The sequence below is a fragment of the Urocampus carinirostris genome, chromosome 1 (genome assembly GCF_059441175.1).
Source record: "Urocampus carinirostris isolate Australia breed hairy pipefish chromosome 1, RoL_Ucar_1.0, whole genome shotgun sequence".
In the NCBI taxonomy this organism is placed as follows: Eukaryota; Metazoa; Chordata; class Actinopteri; order Syngnathiformes; family Syngnathidae; genus Urocampus; species Urocampus carinirostris.
Window position 1 is genome coordinate 75252296 of NC_142349.1, and position 23335 is coordinate 75275630.

The following is a 23335-nucleotide window of genomic DNA, read 5'->3' on the forward strand; positions in this document are numbered from 1 at the left end:
GTTCCACTCTGCCGTGTTGTTGGCGAACGAAAGGGCTTTATGAGCTCTCTCTCTCTCTCTCACTCTCTCTCTCTCTCTCTCACTCTTTCTCTCTCTTTCTTACTATGTCTCTCCCCCATCTCATTCTCTCTCTCTCTCTCTCTCCTTCCCGCTCTCTTTCTCTCTCTCACTCTCTGGTGGGATGGCGCTGTCCCTCCTTTGACAGTGATTGAAATGATCACAAAATATAGTTCTAATTAAATTGTAGTCCTGGAAAGTAATCCTTATTCAAAGAGAGAGAGGGGGGGAGAGAGAGAGGGAGAGAGAGAGAGAGAGAGAGAGAGAGAGAGAGAGAGAGAGAGAGAGAGAGAGAGAGAGAGAGAGAGAAAGTAAGAGAGACAGAGAGAGGTACAGAGAGATTAAACGAGAGAGAGAGAGTGAGAGAGAGAGAGCGAGAGAGAGAGAGAGAGAGAGAGAAAAGAGAAAAAGAGAGAGGGAGAGAAAAGAGAGAGAGAGAGAAAAGAGAAAAAGAGAGAGGGAGAGAAAAGAGAGAGAGAGAAAAGAGAGAGAGACCGAGAGGGAGAGAGAGTGAGAGAGCGAGAGAGAGAGAGAGAGAAAAGAGAAAAAGAGAGAGGGAGAGAAAAGAGAGAGAGAGAAAAGAGAGAGAGACCGAGATAGAGAGAGGGAGAGAGGGAGAGAGAGAGAGAGGGGGAGAGAGAGAGAAAAGAGAGAGCGAGAGAGAGAGTTATATAGAGAGAGAGAGAAAGGAGAGAGAGAGAGTAAAGAGAGAGAGAAAAGAGAGAAAAAGAGAGAGGGAGAGAAAAGAGAGAGAGAGAAAATAGAGAGAGATCGAGAAAAGAGAGAGGGAGAGAGAGAAAGAAAGAAAGAAAGAGAGAGAGAGAGACAGAGAGAGAGAGAGAGAGAGAGAGAAAAGAGAGAGAGAAAAAAGAGAGAGCAAGAGAGAGAGAGAAAAGAAAAAAGGGGTAGGGAGAGAAAAGAGAGAGAGAGGGAGAGAGAGAGAGAAGGAAAGAGAGAGAGAGACAGAGAGAGAGAGAGAGAGAATGAGAGAGAGAGACATTTCGTAGGAAGCCGGCTCTCGTTATCACTAGAAAGAGTCGGCTCCTAAAACCGTTTCGTTCCTCAACGACAAATGACAGCGGACGGTGACGTGGATGTGAGGCTAGGGGGCGGTAAAGCACCAAAGAGCTGGATTCCAACCGAAGAAGAAGAAAAGAAGGACTCATCACTGCCGCCATTGCTCGTGGCCTCGTGGCGCTTTGTTCCAGTCGCGTGCACAACTGAACTCCATCGAATTGCATTTTACTCTCTCAAAGAGTTAGCGGGGAGCTTCGAAGGTGGCTACAATGTGCGAGGGATGGAAAAGAAACGTGAAAGAGGAGCTTCAGGAGGAGAACGAGCGAGAAGATCGACGGCTAATCCAAGATAGCATTAGCAAAGAGCTACGCCTCGCGATGGAAGGAGAAGGTTGTTCCCTTTTTTTCATAACATTTAGTTTTCTAATTTGGACTCCTCAAATCCATTGCACGACAGATGTTTGATTTCTATGATGCAGCTGCTCCGATGGGTGAATCCATTGGGTTGGCGGGGAGAACCATCATCAAAATGGGAACGAAGCTTGCATTTGAATCAAATGAAACGCTCGATTCAAATGATGAGAGTGTTTGAATCGGCATGAGTTATCGCTATATGTACTTGAGCCAGGAAGACAACTTCAATGGTGGCAAAGTAGTTACTTTCTTGTTCAAGTACATGGCGGCGCGTGTTTACGTTGCGGCTGATTGTTACCCGATTATCCTACTACTTACAACTGTCCTCCTGCTTTCCTTTTTGGATACATGCGTGGCCAATAAGACCTACAGTCGGGAGGAGCTCATCCGACTAGGTGGGTGTCTAAATTTCGACTTTTCGGGCACTTTTTATACCACCCACGACATCCCAAATGAGCTCCAAAGGGACTCGGTTTCGCCCTGCTTTCCCGCTCCACCGAAGAAAAAGAAGAAAAATCGGAGACGAAGACGGCGAAAAGATAGAAAACAGAAGCGAGGATGTCGTGCAGGGAAGCGTGTGAAGTTGATGGAGCAACGACATGAAGATCTGTCTAATCCAACCATCATTTCTTCGTCGATTCTACGAGTAAACCGACAACCGAAGCCCAACGCACACAACCGGCATCTCGTGACGATCTCTACAAAGGCTACAGCTAAGTCAAATGATTCAAAGCTAAAATTTGGTCTTTTGAATGTTAGATCGCTCGCTCCTAAAGCTTTACTTGTAGATAATATTATTCGTGATTATAAACTTAATTGTATTGGTCTCTGTGAAACGTGGTTACGCCCGGATGAGTATTTAGCTCTAAATTATGCTTCTCCCCCAGATTACGAGAGCAGCCATATAGCACGCACGTTGAAAAAGGGTGGCGGTGTCGCGCTAATCTCTGAAAAATCGCTTAAATTTAATCCACGTACCTCTAATAATTACAAAACGTTTGATGCTCTTGTGATGCGGTCCCCCCTATTGTCAATTGACGTAATAACTATCTATCGCGCACCAGGACCATACACAACTTTCTTGGACGAATTCGCCGAACTTCTGTCTGAACTAGTAACCTACGCAGACAAAATTATTATTATGGGGGACTTTAACATTCATATGAACTCTCCACTCAGTTCACTCACTGTTGCGTTTCAGTCTATAATTGATGCTTTTGGTTTTAATCAACTGGTTGATTTGCCAACCCATAAAGATGGAAACACGCTCGACTTGGTTCTGACTCGAGGAGTTTCAACCTCAAACATGGCGGTGCTATCGTGTACTACAGTTATCTCGGATCATTATTTAGTTACATTTGAGGTGCTAGCTAAATGTAGTACCAAAAAAACTGAAGGATTCACCGGACGCAATATAAGCACAGGCACAGTTTCTGAGCTCTCCGATATTCTTCCAGGAGCAGTTGCGTCCTTTCCTTCCTACATAGGCTCCATAGAACCACTCCTAAATGAATTTAACGCTACCCTGGCCAATGCCCTGGATTTAGTTGCGCCCATCCGGCATAAATTACGACCTAAAAGACGCACACCTTGGTTTAATGATGAAACTAGATCCCTTAAACGAGAATGCAGGAAATCTGAAAGAAAATGGCGCGCTACCAAGCTTGAAGTTTTCCATCAAATCTGGTGTGATAGTTTGTTGAAGTATAAAGCGGCCCTGGCCTCTGCAAAATCAGCCTACCTTTCGAAAGTGATTGCGTCACAAAAGAACAATCCCAAGGCCCTTTTTGACACTGTAGCATCACTTACAAGGCAACAGACTATCCCGGATAGCTCCACCCATTCTGCTCACGACATAATGGTCTTCTTTACTAAGAAGATCCAGAGCATACAGGAAGAAATTGCTAAAGACAATATTAATTCAACACATACTAAAGCACTCAAATCCCTAGATGCACGACATGGTGGCTGTCCAGGGACTTGGTCCCGTTTTAGTGAACTGTCACTCGAAAATCTTAAACAGATGGTGAATACTGCCAAACCGACGACTTGCCAGTTCGACCCACTTCCAGGTTCACTTATTAAAGGTCTCTTTGGCGTTCCTGCACCTTCAGTTCTAAATATTTTAAACATATCACTCGCCTCTGGTGTAGTTCCAGCTGCTTTTAAGTCCGCTGTCATTAAACCCACACTGAAACGACCCAACCTAGATCCAGAAAACTTATGTAATTATAGACCTGTGTCAAACCTACCGTTTCTTTCTAAAATACTTGAAAAAGTAGTGGCACAGCAGCTGAATGATTTCATGTCCGATAACAATCTCTTTGAATCAATGCAATCAGGATTCAGGGCTAACCACTCTACTGAGACAGCTCTGATAAAGGTAACCAATGATCTCCTACGGGCAATGGACTCGGGCGCATCATCACTTTTGCTGCTGCTGGACATTAGTGCTGCATTTGACACAGTGGACCATATTATCTTGCTAGAACGGTTGGAAAAATGGATTGGTCTCTCAGGAAACGTCCTATTATGGTTCAGATCTTACCTCTCAGATAGGACACACTGCGTTAAATATGGCGAAATGACATCTGAGCGTGTTAGTGTTACCTGTGGTGTTCCACAGGGTTCAGTGCTTGGCCCCCTTCTTTTCACCATCTACATGCTTCCATTAGGTGATATTATTCGCAAGTATAACATCAGTTTCCATTGTTACGCAGATGACACTCAACTCTATCTCCCGATGGAGGAATCTACCACACTAAACTGTGGAACTTTGGAGGCCTGCCTCACTGAGATAAAAGAGTGGATGTCACTCAATTTCCTGCGTCTTAACCCTGAAAAGACTGAAATGTTAGTAATTGGTCCTTCTAAGTCCCGTGACTTATTCTCTAAAACCGCAGTGAACTTGGACAATTGCCACATCACACAGAGTGACTCACTTAAAAATTTAGGTGTCATTTTCGACCCTGATCTGTCCTTTCAAACACACGTGAAGAAAATTACTAGAACCGCTTTCTTCCATCTCCGTAACATTGCTAAAATTCGTCCTATACTTTCTCAGTCGGATGCGGAAATCATAATTCATGCGTTTGTTACCTCCCGTCTCGACTACTGTAATGCACTACTTTCCGGTCTTCCGATGACCAGACTCAAGAGTCTTCAGCTGGTACAAAATGCTGCAGCGAGGCGTTTAACAAGGACAAAAAAGTATGATCACATCACCCCAATTTTGGCTAACATGCATTGGCTCCCTGTTAGCCTAAGATGCGATTTTAAGGTTCTCCTACTACTATACAAAATCATACATGGACTTTCCCCCTCGTATCTTTCAGATCTGATCTGCCCTTATGTCCCGGCCCGAAGCCTTCGTTCCGAGAGCGCCGGTCTCCTGGTGATCCCAAGAGCCAAGAAGTGTTCCGCTGGTTCGAGAGCGTTCTCCATCCGGGCACCGGTGTTGTGGAATGCTCTTCCCCCTGATATCCGATCTGCAACCTCGGTGGAAATGTTTAAATCTAGGCTTAAAACTCACTTCTACTCTATAGCATACGAGTAACCTAATCTTCTTATATGTAATAACTTGTGAAGCCCTTAGAGACTAATTGTGATTAAGGGCTATACAAATAAAAATGACTTGACTTGACTTGACTAGATTTAAAAAAAAATCATTATTGTATTGGGTATTTATGTATAATATTCCTTTTACCGTATTTTCCGCACTATAAGACGCACTGGATGATAAGGCGCTACAATGGGAACGTGGACAAAACAGTCAGATGATTCAGTCCAACTGATTCCCCCCTTAACATTAACAAAGCTTGCAAAAACGCAAATACGTGTTGAGAACACGTGCGGATGCGGTGTCCGTACGATATCACTCAAATGCATCGTTCCATCATTCAGAAGGTTCAAGTCTTGGGATTCAAGGAATGCCAACTATTCCTTAGTTTCTATTTTCTTTTTCGCTCGCAACTTTACTGCGCATATGACAATAAACACTTGGAATTGAGTTGAATTTCAAAATAGACACTCCATTCCATCCATGATCTGCACCGCTTATCACAGAAACATCGAGTTCAGTCTGAAACAAGATACAGGGAAAAAAAATATATAGCCGAAGTAGCTCACCAAAGTCGTTGTGTTCAATAATAATGTGCAGCCGTGGTCCTCTTATATCCGTGAGTTTAGTAAATCCAGGAGAATCAAATATTTACAAATACAGAATAGTAAAAAAATGCTTTCTGTATGCCGTCAACCACGTGCTATACGCAATCATCTTTTTTGGCCAATTGCAGGCTTTGTTTTGCCGCTTCAGCCTGTAACTCATAAAAAGGATCCGCCCCTTGACCTCCGAATAACTTTAGCCAATAGTGATCGATTCAAATGACGATGGACACATTGGTTAGCCAATGAAACGCCGGTAAATAAATCCCAGCATACACCGCGGACGACTTGGCGTTCGGGGGAAAATCGAGTCGGCGGCTGCTTGCCTTAGTTGCAAGGCTTTGCGACTTACTATTGATCCATAAATAAGGCGCACTGTATTATAAGGCGCAGGGTCAGCTTTAAAAAAAAAAGACTTGGGTGCGCCTTATAGTGCGGAAAATACGGTACTTTATTGTTTTATTTTCAACATAAGGATACTGCTGGAAGTGGGAATTTCCCTACAAGGATTAAGAAAGTGTCTATCTATCTAGACATCTGTCTATATAGACATCTATCTATCAATCTAGATATCTATTTATGTAAATATGAAATTGTTTCCGAAGGCTAAATCCAGTGGAAGCAAGAGCTGTTGTTGGTGATAGGAATGATTGTCAAAGGATAGTGGGATTGTGGACGCGTTCTTAAGGATGGGCTGGGCACCCGTATGATGCGGCAGGGGTAAACCAGTGAAAGCTGTCGGGAAAGAAGAGTGTGTTGTGTCACCCTGACCCGAGTGACACGGTCGCTTTCCGGTGTCCCGTTTTTATCCGGAGAGACGAAAGCATGACCCACTTGGGTGCCTAACTTGTTTGGGTGTTTGGGCATGGTCCCAAAAAATGATTGTATGTGTGTTTTTTAACTATTTCTTTTCCCTTTTTATTTTCTTTGTTGTTGTATGTGTTTGTTTTGCTGTAGGTCACCCCTCTCGAGGGATATGACCAGGGTAGATAGATAGAATCTGAAGGCGAAGGACATTCCGACGTCCCGCCGCATGATCTTTTCCGAAACCACTCAAAGTATTCCGACTTTGAGCAAATAGAGCCGGAGAGAAGCAATGCAGTTGAGGACATTTAGTACACATTTTCAAAATAGAAATAAAATCAGAGTGCAACTATAATACAAATGGAGCGTTTGCCAAATTGTTCGAATGAGTTATCTGACTCCATTAACACAAACTTCATTCTCCTAACAATCCATGCTCGTTTCTTAATTTAGGTAAAAATATTGACAAGAGACTGGCATTTCCACACGGGGGCAGATTTATTTTCTTCAAGTATTTAACCAATCGAATTCCATCTTATTTAGCCGAATTATTGTCGACTTAGTCTAATTAGTCTTCGTCGAGCCTCCCTCTCACGATCTCCGATCTGCTCTCCCTTCTCTGCTCTCTCTCCTTTCGTCTTCCGTCTTTTGACACGTCGGGGCGTCGGCTCCTCCCCCATGAGGGGGCCGGGTGCCTGCTTCACCACCTCCTCGCCGAAAGGCGCCGCCATGTCTAAAGGACTCAAACCAACAAAGCTTATCAGCCTTTTCCCGCGACAGCCCTTGTCCCCGTTCTTGTTGTTTTTCTGTAAACCTCATTCTTGTCTAGGGTACAAGGACTTCGCCCCACAGCTCAGCCAGTGAATATCTTTTGTCTTTAAATGTCATTTGTATTTGATTGTAAAAAATCTCTTCTAGTCAATTAAATAACATCAAAAATCCTTCAGCACTCGGGGCCGGTCGACTGAGAGGTATTCTCCCACCAAAAGTCAAGCTAGAATGTTATGGCCCATCTTATAGTGAGGAATATTTGCAAAAAAATGGAACATACATGCTGAAGTCACATTACAAGTTCAAAAGAAGACCCTGCTCAAGAGATTAGCTCACAGTTGAACCTTGAATTTGGTAGGATTAGACCAGGGGTGTCAAACTCATTTGAACTCGAGGGCCACACGATAGAACATTCTGTCGGGGGCCGGACTAGTAGTTTCAAGAGAAAAAAAAGAGAGATAAAGAAATAAGAGAAAGAGGGAAAAGGAGAGAGGGCAGGACAAAGAAAGAAAAAGAGAGAGAGGGAGAGAGCATGAGAAACAAAAAAGACAAAAAGTCGTGAGAAAGGGGGAAAAGAAAGGGAGAGGAAGAAAGAAATCCAAAGAGAAATAGAAAGACAGAGAGAAAAGGAGAAAAGGAAGTTAGAGCAAAAGAAGTTAAAAAGACACAGAGAGAAAGAAACAAAGGAAGAGAAAAAGAGAGACAAAGAGGGGGAAAGAGACAGACAGTGGGAGAAAAGGGGTGGAGAGAGAGAGAGAGAGAGAGAGAAAGACAAGTACAGTGTTTTGTTGGAGGCAGCTGGCTTTGGCAACATCAAGTTGACATATTTCAACCCGCAGCTTGTTTTTCTCTTGCGCTTCTCCGAGTGTTGTCTTGCGGGCCGGATTCAATCCCTTAGCGGGCCTGAGCTGGCCGCGGGCCGCCTCTTTGACACCTGTGGATTAGACCATTACCGTGAAAGTACACTGATATGAAAGAATACATTCAGCAAGTAAATATGTGGATAAATACAATGTGCATTCATGTCAAGTCAAGTCAAGTCATTTTTATTTGTGACGCCCTAAATCACGAAGAGTCTCAAAGGGCTTCACAGATTGTTACACTATATTACACAAACTATTTTCAACCGACAAGAGGAGTAGGTTATTCGTATGCAATGGAGTAGAAGTGAGTTTTAAGTTTAGATTGAAACATTTCCACTGAGGTTGCAGATCGAATCTCAGGGGGAAGAGCATTCCACAGCACCGGTGCCCGGATGGAGAACGCTCTCGAACCAGCAGAAGACTTCTTTGCTCTCGGGATCATCAGAAGACCGGCACTCTCAGATCGTAGGCTTCGGACCGGGACATAGTGGCAGATCAGATCTGAAAGATAAGAGGGAGCAAGTCCATGTATGATTTTGTACAATACTAAGAGAACTTTGAAGTCACATCTTTGGCTAACTGGGAGCCAATGCAGGTTAGCCATAATCGGTGTTATGTGATCGTACTTTTTTGTCCTAGTTAAAAGCCTCGCTGCGGCATTTTGTACTAGCTGAAGAGACTTGATTCTGGACTTCGGGAGACCGGAGAGTAGTGCATTGCAGTAATCGAGACGGGAGGTAACAAATGCATGAATTATTGTTTCCGCATCAGACTGAGACAGTATTGAACGGATTTTAGCAATGTTGCGAAGATGGAAGAAGGCAGTTCTAGTAATTTGCTTTACATGCATCTCAAAGGATAGATCAGGGTCAAATATGACACCTCAATTTTTAACTGAGTCACTCTGTGTGATGTGACATTTGTCAATGTTCACAGCAGTTTTTGAGAATAAGTCCCGGCATTTAGAAGGACCAATGACTAACATTTCAGTCTTTTCAGAGTTAAGACGCAAGAAATTGAGTGACATCCACTCTTTTATCTCAGTGAGACAGGCCTCCAAATTTCCACAGTTTAGTGTGGAAGATTCCTCCAACGGAAGATATAGTTGAGTGTCGTCTGCATAGCAATGGAAGCTGATATTGTACTTGCGAATAATATCACCTAACGGAAGCATGTAAATGTTGAAAAGTAGGGGGCCGAGCACTGAACCCTGCGGAACACCGCAGGTAACATTAAAGGGCTCAGATGTCGTTTCACCATATTTAACACAGTGCGTCCTATCTGAGAGGTAGGATTTGAACCACGAGAGGACAGCTCCTGAGAGACCAATCCATTTTTCCAACCGTTCTAGTAGGATATTGTGGCGCACTGTGTCAAAAGCAGCACTAAGATCCAGCAGCAGCAAAAGTGATGAAGCGCCAGAATCCATTGACATTAGGAGATCATTTGTTACCTTGATCAGAGCTGTCTCAGTAGAGTGGTTAGCCCTGAATCCTGATTGCATGGATTCAAAAAGGTTATTCTCCGATATGAAAGCATTCAGCTGCTGTGCCACTACTCTTTCGAGTACTTTAGAGAGGAAAGGTAGGTTTGACACAGGTCTGTAATTACTTAATATTTCTGGATCAAGGTTGGGTCGTTTCAGTGTGGGTTTAATAACGGCGGACTTAAAAGCTGCTGGAACTACACCCGAGGAGAGTGATGTATTTATAATATTTAGAACTGAAGGCCCAAGGACGCTAAAAAGACTTTTAATAAGTGAACCTGGGAGCGGGTCGAACTGGCAAGTTGTCGGTTTGGCCGCATTCACCACTTGTTTGAGATCATCAAGTGACAGTTCACTAAAACCGGCCATTTTCCCAGGGCAGCCACCCTGTCGTGCATCTGTAAATTTCAGTCCTTTAATACGTGTGGTACTAACAATATCTTTTGCAATTTCTTCCTGTATGCATTGAATCTTCTTAGTGAAGAAGACCATTAACTCCTGAGCAGAGTGTGTCGAACTGTCTGCGATAGCCTGTTGCCTTGTAAGCGATGCTACAGTGTCAAAAAGGGCTTTGGGGTTGTTCTTTTGAGACGCAATCACCTTCGAAAGGTAGGCCGATTTTGCAGAGGCAAGGGCCGCTTTATACTTTAACAAGCTGTCACACCAGGTTTGATGGAAAACCTCAAGCTTGGTAGCGCGCCATTTTCTCTCCCATTTCCTGCATTCTTTTTTAAGGGTTCTAGTTTCATCAGTAAACCAAGGTGTGCGTCTTTTAGGACGTGATTTTAGTTTTATGGGCGCTATTGAATCCAGCACACTAGTCAGGGTGGTATTGAACTCATTCATGAGTGAGTCAATCGAGCCATTGTATTTAGGAAAGGACGCAACTGCTCCAGGAAGGAGTTCAAAGAGCTCAGAAACTGTGCCAGTGCTTATATTGCGTCCGCTAAATCCCTCAGCTTTATTAACTCTACATTTAGTTAGCACCTCAAATGTCACTAAATAATGATCAGAGATAACAGTAGTACACGGTAGAACCATAATGTTTGAGGTTAAAACTCCTCGAGTCAGAATCAAGTCTAGCGTGTTCCCATTTTTATGGGTTGGCAAGTCAACCAGTTGAGTAAAACCAAATGCATCAATTAGAGAACTAAACGCAATAGTAAGTGAACTGTGTGGGGAGTTCATATGAATGTTAAAGTCTCCCATAATTATAATTTTGTCTGCATAGGTTACTAGTTCAGACAAAAGTTCAGCAAATTCGTCTAAGAAAGTTGTGTATGGCCCAGGTGCACGATAGATAGTTATTACATCAATTGACAATTGAGGGGACCGCATCACAAGAGCCTCAAACGTTTTGTAATTATTAGAGGTACGTGTATTAAATTTGAGCGATTTTTCAGAGATTAGCGCAACACCACCACCTCTTTTCAGCGTGCGTGCTATATGACTACTCTCGTAGTCTGGGGGAGAGGCATAATTTAGCGCTAAGTGCTCATCCGGGCGTAACCACGTTTCACAAAGACCCATACAGTTAAGTTTATAATCACGAATAATGTTATCAACAAGTAAAGCTTTTGGAGCAAGCGATCTAATATTTAACAGACCAAATTTCAGCTTTGCTGAATCATTTGACTTAGCTGAACTCTTTGTAGTCTTTGTCGAGATCTTCAAAAGCTCCCGGCAATGTGGCCGCTCGTGAGCGCTGAGTTTAAAGCGTCGGTTGTCCGGCGAGGAATGAATGGTGGAATTAGTTACATCCTCGCGTCCATCTTGCTGCTTGGACTTCACACGCTTCACACATCTACCTGCACGGCAACCACGTTTCTGTTTCCTTTCTTTACGGGGCCGCCGCCGTCGTTTATTAAGAGGAATAGCTGTCCACAAGGATGCCGGGTCTCTTTGAAGTTCGCTCGGTATATCATGGGCGGTATAAAAAGTGCCCGAATAATCGAAATTTAGACGCCCACCCAACCGAATAAGTTCGTCCCTACTGTAAGTGTTTTTGGCCACACATGTGTCCAAAAGTGAAAGCAAAAAAGACAAGAGAACGGCAATAAATAGAAGATTAGCTGGACAACGAGCCGCAAGCATGTATCCATGCGCCGCCATGTTGGTTTTTTTTTTTTTTTGATGAATCATGTGATTATCAAAGTAATCCTTTTACGATTTATTATTGGTTATTGCGACATCCATTGCAGGGGGATTACCTCGTGTCATGGTTTCTCCATTTTCCCCATTTGGAGGTTTTTGAGTTTTTCCTTGCCCTCGTGTAGGTTATATATCAAGGGATGGTGTGATATTAGTCTGTAGTTTACAATAATCTGTGGTCTGTGCAGCTTTTTGAGAACCTTTTTGACCCCAAGAGCCATAAAAGCAAAAAAAAAAAAGTTTTAAAAGAAATGGAGAGAGCCACATCATATCTTTTCAGACCAAATTGAAAAAACTGCCAAACACGCTCTCCAGACAAAAGCACATTTGATTTGACTGTGTGTCATTTGATGATTTCATCAAATGCATGAAATGATAATCATGCCAAATCCCGTCTCCCAAATCAATGTCAATATGACATTTCCACCTTCAGTTAAGAGTGTTGAGGCCATTTTTTCCATGTAATTTGTCCTTCATAAAAAACAATGTGCATGCAAAGTCCTTTTGTAAAAATGTCACAAATGACTGCAAACGGTAAGCATAGGGTCAAATTCACTTTGGGTGACGACTGCACTGAGCGAGAGAGAGAGAGAAGGAAATGTGCAGGGATCCGTCCACCTGTACTGCTCACCCAATCAAAGTCTTTCGCCAGCGTTTTTATTTATCAGTCGAAATGCTTTGTTATCCGACTTCTGCGCTAAGTTGCTTCGGCTTTTTATGGAGCAAAATGGGGATGAAATCGCTCGACTTTGGAACGCCGCGGAGAGATGTGCAAGAGTCACGTTTGATTTCGGAGTCACGCGTACTCATGAAAAGAGCCGTATATGGCTCCCGAGCCGTAGCTTCCCTGATTTAGGGCCAAACAAAACATGACTTGACTTTAAACTATTGTAGCTGGTAATCTCATGCAATAGATAGATAGATACTTGATTCATCCCCTTTGGGAAATTCACATTTCCAGCAGCATCCCTGAGCTGAGAACAATCCAATAATAAAGCAAAAAGAATACAATATACAAATACCCAGTGTGACGTGCAAATACCCACTGTAGCGTGTTATATAGAATAACTAAAGAGTGCTACACAGAATACATATTGCAATAAGATTCGGTAATATGCAATGTAGGGGGTGTGGTTTAATGTGGGCTTTTACTCTGCCGGGTGGAATTAAAGAGCCTCATGGCACGAGGAAGAAAAGATCTCTTCAGTCTGTCCGTAGTACAAGACAGTGACAGCAGTCTGTCGCTGAAACTGCTCTTCTGTCTGGAGATAATGCTGTGTAGCGGATGCCATGGATTGTCCACGATCGACCGCAGCTTTTTCAGTGCTCGTCTCTCAGCTACTGTTGTTAGGCCGTCCGGCTCTTTGCCCACAACAGAGCTCGCTTTCCTAGCCAGTTTATTGAGACGAGAGGCATCCTTCTTCGTGACGCTGCCTCCCCGACACGCTGCCGCATAGAAGAGGGCGCTTGCCACTACTGACTCGTAGAATATTTTCAGGAGCTTTTTGCAGATGTTGAAGGAGGCCAGCCTTCTGAGGAAGTCAAGTCGGCTTTGAACTTTCCTACATAGAGCTTCTGTGTTGGCGGTCCGGTCCAGTTTGTTGTTAGTGACCACGAACTCTGTGAGCTATTTTCATCATCTATCACTCGGAAGGAAACGAAAGGATGGTTTTTGTTAGTCAAGATTGGAGTAGAGGTGGTGGGACTCCAAAAAAGGGTCTCTGGCTTTTTGGGGAGGCCAAGGACTTCACGGGAGTCACGTTGCAATCAAACAGTCTTCGAGTTCGGGACGAGAGCAAAATATATGCAAGGATTCAACGGCTGACATCACTTGCGAGAGTCAGGCCTTTACTCTTTATTTTTCAAGTCTTTTATTCTATAGAATATTTTGTTGTTCTGTGCACTGTTTTTCCATCCATGATCTGCAAGGCTTATCCTCAGTAGGGTCGCGGGGGCGCTGGAGCCCATCCCAGCCATCTACGGACAGTGGGCAGGGGACACCCTGAACAGTCACAATTCAGACAATTCACTGGCTCATTCCCACCTAGGGACCATTTGGACCAACCAATTGACCTGACATGCATGTTTTTGGAATGTGGGAGGAAACTGGAGTGCCCGGAGGAAACCCACGCAAGCGCGGGGAGAACATGCAAACTCAAGGCGCGGGGCACTCGCTCGCTCATTCCCACCTAGGGACAATTTGAACCGGTTAATTCACCTGACATGCATGTTTTTGGAATGTAGGAGGAAAACCGGAGTGCCCCACGCAAGCACGGGGAGAACATGCAAACTCCGCACAGGAGGTCCGATCTCAGGACCTCAGAACTGTGCCGCACATGCGCTAACCGCCGTGGTGCCCTCACTATTTTTCCATCCAGCCAAAACTTCAATATTTGAACTACAGGAGGAAATGAAAACCGCGTTTCATAAAAATCCGATTTCTGGACCGATTCGTAGACGATTCAAAGAATTGTTGATTGCAGCCATACTGTCTCTCCTGCCAAGAAGAATTGCTTTTCAAGTCCTTTGTACATTTCATCTTGGAAAGTGTCACAACATCTTGCTCTTAAAACAGTTCTCCAAATGAAATGTGCTAGCAAAACGAAATCCAGTAGATGCTAATCAAAGGAAGAATATAAACATTGAGAGGGTTTTCATTTCCTTGCCTTTATTGTACTAGAATGACAAAGTATATCTGAATCTGAAAACAAGTCCTGCTTATTTGTTTGGCCCTTAATCACAAAGAGTCTGAAAGGGCTGCACAGACTAGACTATCGCAAACCACAGACTATGATGACACCCTCCCCTGATCTAAAACCGACATGAGGGCAAATAATACACAAATATTGTCAACATCAAATCTAGGTTATTCATATGCTATAGAGTAGAAGTTTGTTTTAAGCTTGGATTGAAGCATTTCCACTGAGGTTGCAGATCCGATCTCAGAGGGAAGAGCATTCCACCAGGGTACCCAATGGAAAACACTGTCGGATTTCTTCTTGGCTCTTGGGATCACCGGTAGACTAGCATTTTCAGAGCGAAGGCTCCGGGCAGGAGCATAGGGGCAAATTCAATCTGAAAGATATGAGGGAGCAAGTCCACGCAAGAAAACCCTGAAATCACAACTTAAGCGAACAGGGAGCCAATGCAGGTTAGCTCAAATCGGGGTCATGTGATGACACTTTCTTGTCTTGGTTAAACTCCATTCAACTCAGCATTTTGTACCAGCTGAAGGCTCTTTGATTTTGGACTTCAGGAGACCGGAGAATCTTGAATTACAGTCATTGAGGCAGGAGGTGACAAACGTCCTAAATAACAACCTACATGACAAGACTATTCTTTTAGGGAAAAGGGAAAAAACAATGACAAATTCCAGCAAAACATGTGGTTTTGTTTTTTTAAAATATGTGTTTAATTTCTGCAAATACGTTGAACATATTTTTGTAGCAATGCTTATTCTGTAAAAAATATTGTTTGTGTGTTGAAAGAAATTCTACACATTTTCATGTGTGTCTTGTGTCCTGCAGCTATCACTCAAGAGAATCTCCTTGCTTGGCAGCAGGAGACAAAGTTGCCTGCCACCAAATGGAATTTGGAGACTCGTCGCTTTAAAAAGGAGGAGGAGGAGTTTTTTGAAATGAAGGACATTAAAAAGGAGGAGGATTCGGGAGAGTTTCCCGTGACTGGGGCGTCCGAAGAGCAACACGAAAAGAACAAGGAGATAGTTTCTCCAAGTTCCGGGGCAACGGATGGTGACGACACGCCCGACTCGGCACACGATGACGGTGAAAAACAGCGGGAAGGTGATGACGCATCTCACAAATGTTCGCAGTGTGGAAAATCGTTTAAGCGCAAGCATAGTCTGAAATCCCATCTACTTATCCACACTGGCGAAAAACCTTTTGTCTGCTCAGTTTGCGGTAAAAAATTCCACCAGAGATCAAAGTTAAAAATTCATGCAAGAACCCACACCGGTGAGAAACCTTTTGCCTGCTCGGTTTGTGGTCAGAAATTTGGCGAAAAAGGAAGTTTGAAAAACCACTCAAGAACCCACACTGGTGAAAAACCTTTTTTCTGCTCTGTTTGTGGTCAAGGATTTACCCAGAGAGCTACTTTAATGCGCCACACAAGAACCCACACTGGTGAAAAACCTTTTGCCTGCTCCTTCTGTGGTATGAAATTCAGCCAAAAGGGAGCTTTGAATAGCCACATAAGAACCCACACAGGTGAAGAACCATTCACCTGCTCAGTTTGTGGTCGACAATTCAATCGAAAAGAAGCCTTGAAAAGACACGTACGAATCCACACTGGCGAAAAACCTTTTTCCTGCTCAGTTTGTGGTAAAAGATTTGCAGAGAATGGGGACGTAGAAAGACACACAAGACTCCACACTGGAGAAAAACCTTTTGTCTGCTCGGTTTGTGGTCAAGGATTTAGCCAGAGAGCTACCTTAATAGGCCACACAAGAACCCATACTGGGGAAAAACCCTTTGCCTGCTCAGTTTGTGGGCAAAAATTCACGAAGAAAGCACACTTAAAAACACACGCAAGAACCCATACGGGGGAAAAACCCTTTGCCTGCTCAGTTTGTGGTAAAAAATTCCCGCAGAAAGCACACTTAAAAACACACGCAAGAGCACATACTGGTGAAAAACCTGCTCAGTTTGTGTCCGACAATTCAATCTAAAAGGATCCTTGAAAAGACACTGGTTAAAAACCTTTTTCCTACTCAGTTTGTAGTCAAGAATTTGCAGAGAATATGAGCATAGAAAGACACACAAGACTCCACACTGGTGAAATGGTGAAAACCTTTTGTCTGCTCGGTTTGCGGTCAAGGATTTACCCAGAGAGCTACCTTAAAAGGCCACATACGAACCCACGCTGGTGAAAAACCTTTTTCCTGCTTAGTTTGGTGTAAACAATTCTCGGAGAGTCGGACCCTAATAAAACACATGAGAACCCGCACTGAGAAACCATTTTCTTGTTCCGTTTGCAGTCAAACATTCTTAAGTCGGGTTAAAGCTCCGAATCGCAAGTGTGCTGGAGAAAATATACTTTAGTATTATTTTAAATACAATTTTGAAGTATTTCTTTTGCTCGATATGACCTCACATAACCGGAGATATTTTTAATGAACACATGTAGTCTCAAAATACTCAACCTAGTTGTAATTGTGCTGGTTTGGATTTTTCTGCATGAGTGATGCCGCTCGTATGCTTTTATTGAACGATTATATAATGTATTTATAATACGGGCAGCACAGTTCTGAGATCATAAGATAGAACCTTCCTGTGTGGAGTTTGCATGTTCTCCCCGTGCTTGTGTGGATTTCTCCCAGGCACTCTGGTTTCCACCCACATTCCTAAAACATGCATTTCAGGTGAATTGGTCGGTCCAGATGGTCCCTAGGTGTGAATGGGCGAGTGAGTTGTCTGTCCCCTGCCCACTGCCCGAGGATAGCTGAGATGGGCTCCAGCAGCCCCGTGACCCTATTGAGGATGAGCGGTGCAGAAAATGGATGGACGGATGTATAATATGAACGGTCATTGATAACAGTAATGACTCTTTTCAGTCGACATAAGCGAGATGATTTCTGATCGGGATGAAATGAATCTACAATGTCCATATTTTTGAGCTGTAATCAAAAGATGATGACCTGTTGTGGATTTCATGACCTTGTATGACATATAAACGTAGTTTGTGAGCATTTTTCTTTTAGAAGTGAGATTTCTTTTCCACCGATTGTGATTATCATGAAACAACTTCACGCTGTAAAAAGTGAGTTCGAAAGACACGCTAGCGAGTGCCGACAGCCAGTCTTCAGTCGGTGCTCACCGTGGGCAGAACCTTGTTAGGAATCAAACTAGATTACAAAATTTATCGAATTGTTCGAATGAATAAAAGTGACCGATTCGACGTGGAGAAAGTTAACACAACATAGTTGTTTTTGTGAAAAAAAGATAATGGGATTCTCCAAGGACCTGAACGCATTGATTTCTAGGCGTTGTTAGGGAAAGAAACTATTACAAATGTATCGTTTGCCAAATTGTTCCAATGACTTATCTGACTCCATGAACCAAACACAAACTTTATTCTCCTAACAATGCATGCTCTTTTCTTAATTGAAGGAAAATGAACAAAGATATTTGGCATTTTCACACGGAGGCAGATTTATTTTCTTCAAGTATTTAACGAAGTGAATTCCATCAAATTTTGACAAATTATTGTCGAACTAGTCTTCGTCGAGCCTCTCTCTCGCGATCTCTGATCTGCTCTCCCAACTCTCGTCTCCCGTCTTTTTCACACGTCGGGGTGTCGGCCACCCCCCTGGGCAAGCCAGGAACTCCCCCCGTGGCAGACTCCTCGCATGGCCTCCACCGAGTCGCCACCTCTTCGCCAAAAGGCGCCGCCACGTCATCAGGACTCTATTCTCCAATACACACGCCCGCCGCCTGCGTCAAAAACTCTGTTATCAACAGAACTAAACAAAAGATTCGCATTCGGAACGGCGCGACCCGACCTTAAGCCTCCTCTGTGAAAAATCCCCACTGCATACAACAAATGTAATTTGTATTAATGTATATTAAATCCCTTCTAGTCAAATAAATCAAATAAAAAATCCTTCAGGCGTAATCCTTTTCAAGTCTCGGAATATATGCCTTATAGTTTGGTTCCTGGATTTTTCTGATGATACTATGGCTTGTCCCCCTGTTCCGTTTAATCGAATGAAAGTTTGACACTTCGGGGTCCACGTGTCTCGAATTTTTTCCTGCTTTTTCAGATAACTCGTTTTTGTCAAATGTTCATTTATCTGACTTGACTTCAATTGGTTGGTCTAACTTCAAGCTAGTGCTCTCAACCGCTAGCTACTAACGAGCCAAATTGAGTTTTATAGCTCTATATGTTAATCTAGCCAACTCAAAGTTTATCTTGAAAGCCAGAAAGCGTTTACAGTGGGCAGGCAAGTAAATAGATCCGTTTCCATTGAGATGAAAACGTAGCTGCAAGCTAGCTATTCGCTAGCAATATTTTGCTTCGAGTTATATCGCTTTAATTATGAAAGGCAGAATTCTTCAAGCCAATTGATTTGAAATCAGCAATGAGAGATTTTTCAGGATGGAAAATTGCAAAGCAGCCTGTCGGTCTTGCCAAGAAGATTTGCTTGTCAGTCCTTTTTACGTTTCATCTTCAAAAGTGTCACAACATCTTGTTCTTAAAACGATTCTCCAAATAAAACGTGCCAGTAAAACTAAATCGAGCCGACGCTAAAACAAAAGAAACCCTCTCACTGCTGCCGGGCTCATAAATTTTGTGATTTATGTGGCTATAGTCAGCGTTATTTGATGTATGAACCTTGAGAGGGTTTTCATTGAATTGTTTTTATTGTCATTGATAACGACTTAGTGTACACAATAGGATAAACAAAGAATAAAAGGCTTTCCTGTAAAACACGGTTTTTTTTCAAAGAGTTTCTGGAAAATGTATTTTTCAGAAATGTTGAAATATTTAAAACTACATTTTTTGTGTGTCTGAATAGAGATTATACAGGTTCATGTGTGTCTTGTGTCCTGCAGACGTCAGTGAAGAGAATCTTCATCCTCGGCAACAGGAGACAAAGTTGCCCGGCGTCAAAAAAGAGGAGGATGAGTTTTTAGAGACAGTTGATTTCAAAAAAGAGGAGGACCATCACATTAAAGAGGAAAACCACAATTTGGAGTTTGTTGCTGTTAAAGAGGAGGACGATTTAAGAGTTTTTCCCGTGATTGGGGCCTGTTTCACCTCTGAAGATCAACACGAAGAGAACAAGAACAAGGTGTCTCCTAGCAGAAGCTCCAGGACAACAGACGATGAGGACAGGTCCGACTCCGCACACAATGATGGCGACCAGCAGTCGGAAGGTGTTACCGCGTATCACAAATGTTTGGAGTGCGGGAAAACCTATCGACACAAGCGTAGTTTGAAACGCCATTTCATTGTGCACACTGGTGAAAAACCTTTTTCCTGCTCCGTTTGTGGTCAGAAATTCACCTGGAGAAGCACTTTAAAAGTCCATACGAGAATCCATACAGGGGAAAAATCTTTTGTCTGCTCAGTTTGCGGTCAAGATTTTACCCAGGGAAGCACTTTAAAAGTCCATACGAGAACCCATACTGGTGAAAGACCCTTTGCCTGCTCAGTCTGTGGTCAAAATTTCGTCGGGAAATCACACTTAAATAAACACACAATCATTCACACTGGTGAAAAACCCTTTACATGCTCAGTTTGTGGTCAAAGTTTTAACCTGAAATCAAACTTATATACACACTCAAGAACCCACACTGGTAAGAAACCTTTCGCCTGCTCAGTTTGCGGTAAGGAATTCAGTCAAAAAGGAAATTTGGAAAGCCACACAAGAATCCATACCAATGAGAAACCTTTTGCCTGCTCAGTTTGTGGTCAAAAGTTCACGCACAAAGCACACTTAAAAACACACGCAAGAACTCACACCGGTGAAAGACCTTTTGTTTGTTCAGTTTGTGGTATAAAATTCACCCATAAGGGTACCTTAAAAACACACTTGAGAATCCATACAGGCGAGAGACCTTTCGCCTGCTCGATTTGCGGTCACAAATTCCGAAGGAAATATCACTTAAAATGTCACACGAGAACCCACACTGAAGAGAAAATAAATATCCAGTCAGATTGAATCTCGCGATCACGAGTGTGTTTGTGAGAATGGATTTTAAATATAATTGGAGGAACGATGCTTCTTCTTGATATAAGGTTATAGTTTTCATTTCCATCAAAAAACACACAGCTACCACACTCATAACAGTGACAAGCATTGGCCTATTTTATTATTGTGCCAGTTTTGAATTTGTCGCAGCTTTTAACGAGTGGCGCTAGAACGAATATAGTGTATTTAATCGGAACGATGAGAAAGAAGCCTAATTAGCGCACTATATCTTGAGGATGTTCCACTATTGACTTTTCTCCTCAAGTACTTTTCAAGCATCTCTTGTGTACGCATGTCAATAGGTTGTATTTTTGTGAGTTGACTTAACCGAGACGGTCTCGTCGCAAGATTTATTTGAAATCCGATTGTAATGAAATAGAACAACAATGTCTTTTATTTTTACTTGGAATTAAAGCAGGATGACTTTTGATGTGGATTTCATTATTTTGTTTGACTTGTAAGCGAGATTGTGACCCTCTTTGAGATGGAGATTTCCTTTTAACAGATAGATGGATTGTTCATCCCCTTTGGGAAATTCCCACTTTCAGCAGTATCCTTGTGTTGAAAATGAAACAATAATAAAGTCAAAGGAATATAATACAGAAATAAATAGGCATAAAGTATTTGAACAGTGCTGCGGAAAATAAACACTGTCATAAAACTAGGGTCATATGCAAATGTGGGGGTGGGGTTTCATGCGGGCTTTTACTCACCGGGTGGAGTTCAAGAGCCTCATGGCATGAGGGAGAAATGATCTCAGTCTGTCCGTGGATTCCTGGCACGCCATCCCATCAAGATGTCAGGAGACAATCTCTTTATGTGTTGCAAAAAAATGTGTAGCGACAAAAAAGATCAAATATGTAAACCCACTTTTGAAAATGCTGTCAACCATTTATTTTTTTGCCTTAAAACTTGAAATATGATCAACTTTCCTAATGTGCAACCTTATTGTCATGATAATTGATGTGACTCTGCGGTGCCCGCTCCTTTGACGCCAACTGCCGCAGGTTCCGATCGGCTTTCGATCAGTATTCAAACCCACTCCTATCCGTCCCCTTTTGTCAGTCCGTCTGCGAACCTCAGTAAACACTAGACAAGCCTCTTTCGACCCCGACTTCCACCTGTCCCGTTATTCGCTCCCGTCTGTCCCCGGCTTCGACCCGTTTTCGATCCTGACCAAGTCTGTTCTCCCTTCCCGGCTTTCGACCCCATTTTGTCCCCGACTACGTTTTCTCTCCTACCGTGGCTCGCGACGCGCTTCTGACCATGTTTTTGCTCTCCTGTACCGGCGACCGACCCGCTTTTTCTGTCCCCGACACCGCCGTCGCTCGCCACGGAAGATCCACTTCCGATGGTGGGCGCAACCCTTTCTCTTTCTTCCAATAAAACTTGTGAGAAACGCAACGCAAGTGGCTCCTGTTTCTGTTCCGGTCCTGACAGATGTATATGGTAATGTCCCTGTGTGTGGTCGAGTTGTTGCTAGAGCCTAATTGCCGATTTCATGAACCAAATAACAAACCAGGAGCTAGTCTTAGCCGCAGCTTTAGGCTCTTATCCTCACTAGGGTCGCGGGGGCGCCGGAGCCCCTCCCGGCCATTTTCGGACCATCCGGACAGACCCGCAGAGACCCGCTTTCACCCAAGTGGCCCCCCCCTCCTCAACGGCGTCACGTCTCCATCAAAGAGTCAAATATTGCGTTGAAATGTCAATTAACGTCAAATTGTCAATGAAGGACATATAAAACAAATGTATCAAATCAAAATGAAAAAAGTTTAGAAATAATAAATCCATTCAAAAAATGGTTATTCTAAATATTTTTTTAAATATAATGATGTAGAACAGGGGTGTCAAACTCATTTTAACTCAGGGGCCACATGATAGAACAAACATTCTGTTGGGGGCTGGACGAGTAGATTAAAGAGAAAGAAAAAGAGAGATAACGAAATAAGAGAAAGAGAGAGGCGAAAGGAGAGAGGGCTGGACAAAGAAAGAATAAAAAGGGAGAGGGAGAGAGCGTGAGAAACAATAAAAAAAGAGAGAGGAGAGGGGGAAAGAAAGGGAGAGGAGGAAAGAAATTCAAAGAGAAATAAAAAGACAGAAGGAGAAAAAAGAGAAAAGAAAGCGCGGCGGGTAGGAAGAGAGAAGGAGAAAAGGAAAAGAGAGCAAAAGAAGTTAAAAAGACACAGAGAGAGAAAGACAAAGGGCAACAAAAGAAGAGAAAAAAGAGACAGAGAGTGAAAGAGACAGTAGGAGAAAAGGGGTGGAAAAGAGAGAGAGAGAGAGAGAGAGAGAAATACAAGTACAGTGTCTTTGTGAGAGGCACCTGGCTTTGGCAACATCAAGTGGACCTATTTCAACCTGCAGCTCGTTTTGCTCTTGCGCTTCTCTGAGTGTTGTCTCGCGGGCCGGATTCAATCCCTGAGCGGGCCTGATCTGGCCCGCGGGCCGCCTGTTTGACACCTGTGATGTAGAAAGACAAAAAAGGTCAAATAAAATCAACTTAAAAAGAAATTGTAAAATCCAATAAGATAAATAAGAATAAGTCAATGAAATGAAAAGAATCAAAGAAAGGATGCCATAAAGAAAAGAAAAGTTCAATGAAAAACTATAAAAACTTTGGATACATCGAAATAAAATAAAATGAGAAAAAACTCGAAAAACGCTATTTGAAACAAAAAAAGGATGAATTCAAAAAAGAAAATCGAATAAATGATCACGGTTGACGTCGATAGTTTGACGCAGCGGAATCGGCAGCTAGGTGGCGCCGGAGGCGGTGGGAGTCTTGCTCTTTGTTCAGCGCTCGGCACGAAGTCCGAAATTTTGTACAAAACGCTCCTTGTTTGTTATCGGAACTGATCGGAGTCCATCGAGACGTTTCAATGAATAAGAATAA

The 23335-nt window shown here is 43.1% G+C and overlaps 1 protein-coding gene and 1 pseudogene across 2 annotated transcripts in view; one reads left to right on the forward strand and one right to left on the reverse strand.

The window, feature by feature from the left end:
* The window catches only part of LOC148376920 (uncharacterized), a 224495-nt pseudogene that overhangs the window by 90040 nt on the left and 111120 nt on the right, over positions 1-23335 (reverse strand). The gene's annotated exons all lie outside the window — the stretch shown is intronic.
* LOC148376931 (uncharacterized) lies at positions 1214-20870 on the forward strand. Its single transcript, XM_088351563.1, has 3 exons — positions 1214-1464; positions 15254-15529; positions 19301-20870. Exons 1-3 carry the CDS (start codon positions 1344-1346, stop codon positions 20410-20412), a joined length of 1509 nt encoding a protein of 502 aa, XP_088207689.1. The 5' UTR covers positions 1214-1343; the 3' UTR covers positions 20413-20870.

Coding starts and splice junctions, on each gene's coding strand:
- LOC148376931 (XM_088351563.1), top strand. CDS start 1,344: ATGTGCGAGGGATGGAAAAGAAACGTGAAAGAGGAGCTTCAGGAGGAG. Junction 1,465..15,253: donor CCTCGCGATGGAAGGAGAAG/GTTGTTCCCTTT, acceptor TGTGTCCTGCAG/CTATCACTCAAGAGAATCTC. Junction 15,530..19,300: donor CGGTGAAAAACAGCGGGAAG/GTGATGACGCAT, acceptor TGTGTCCTGCAG/ACGTCAGTGAAGAGAATCTT.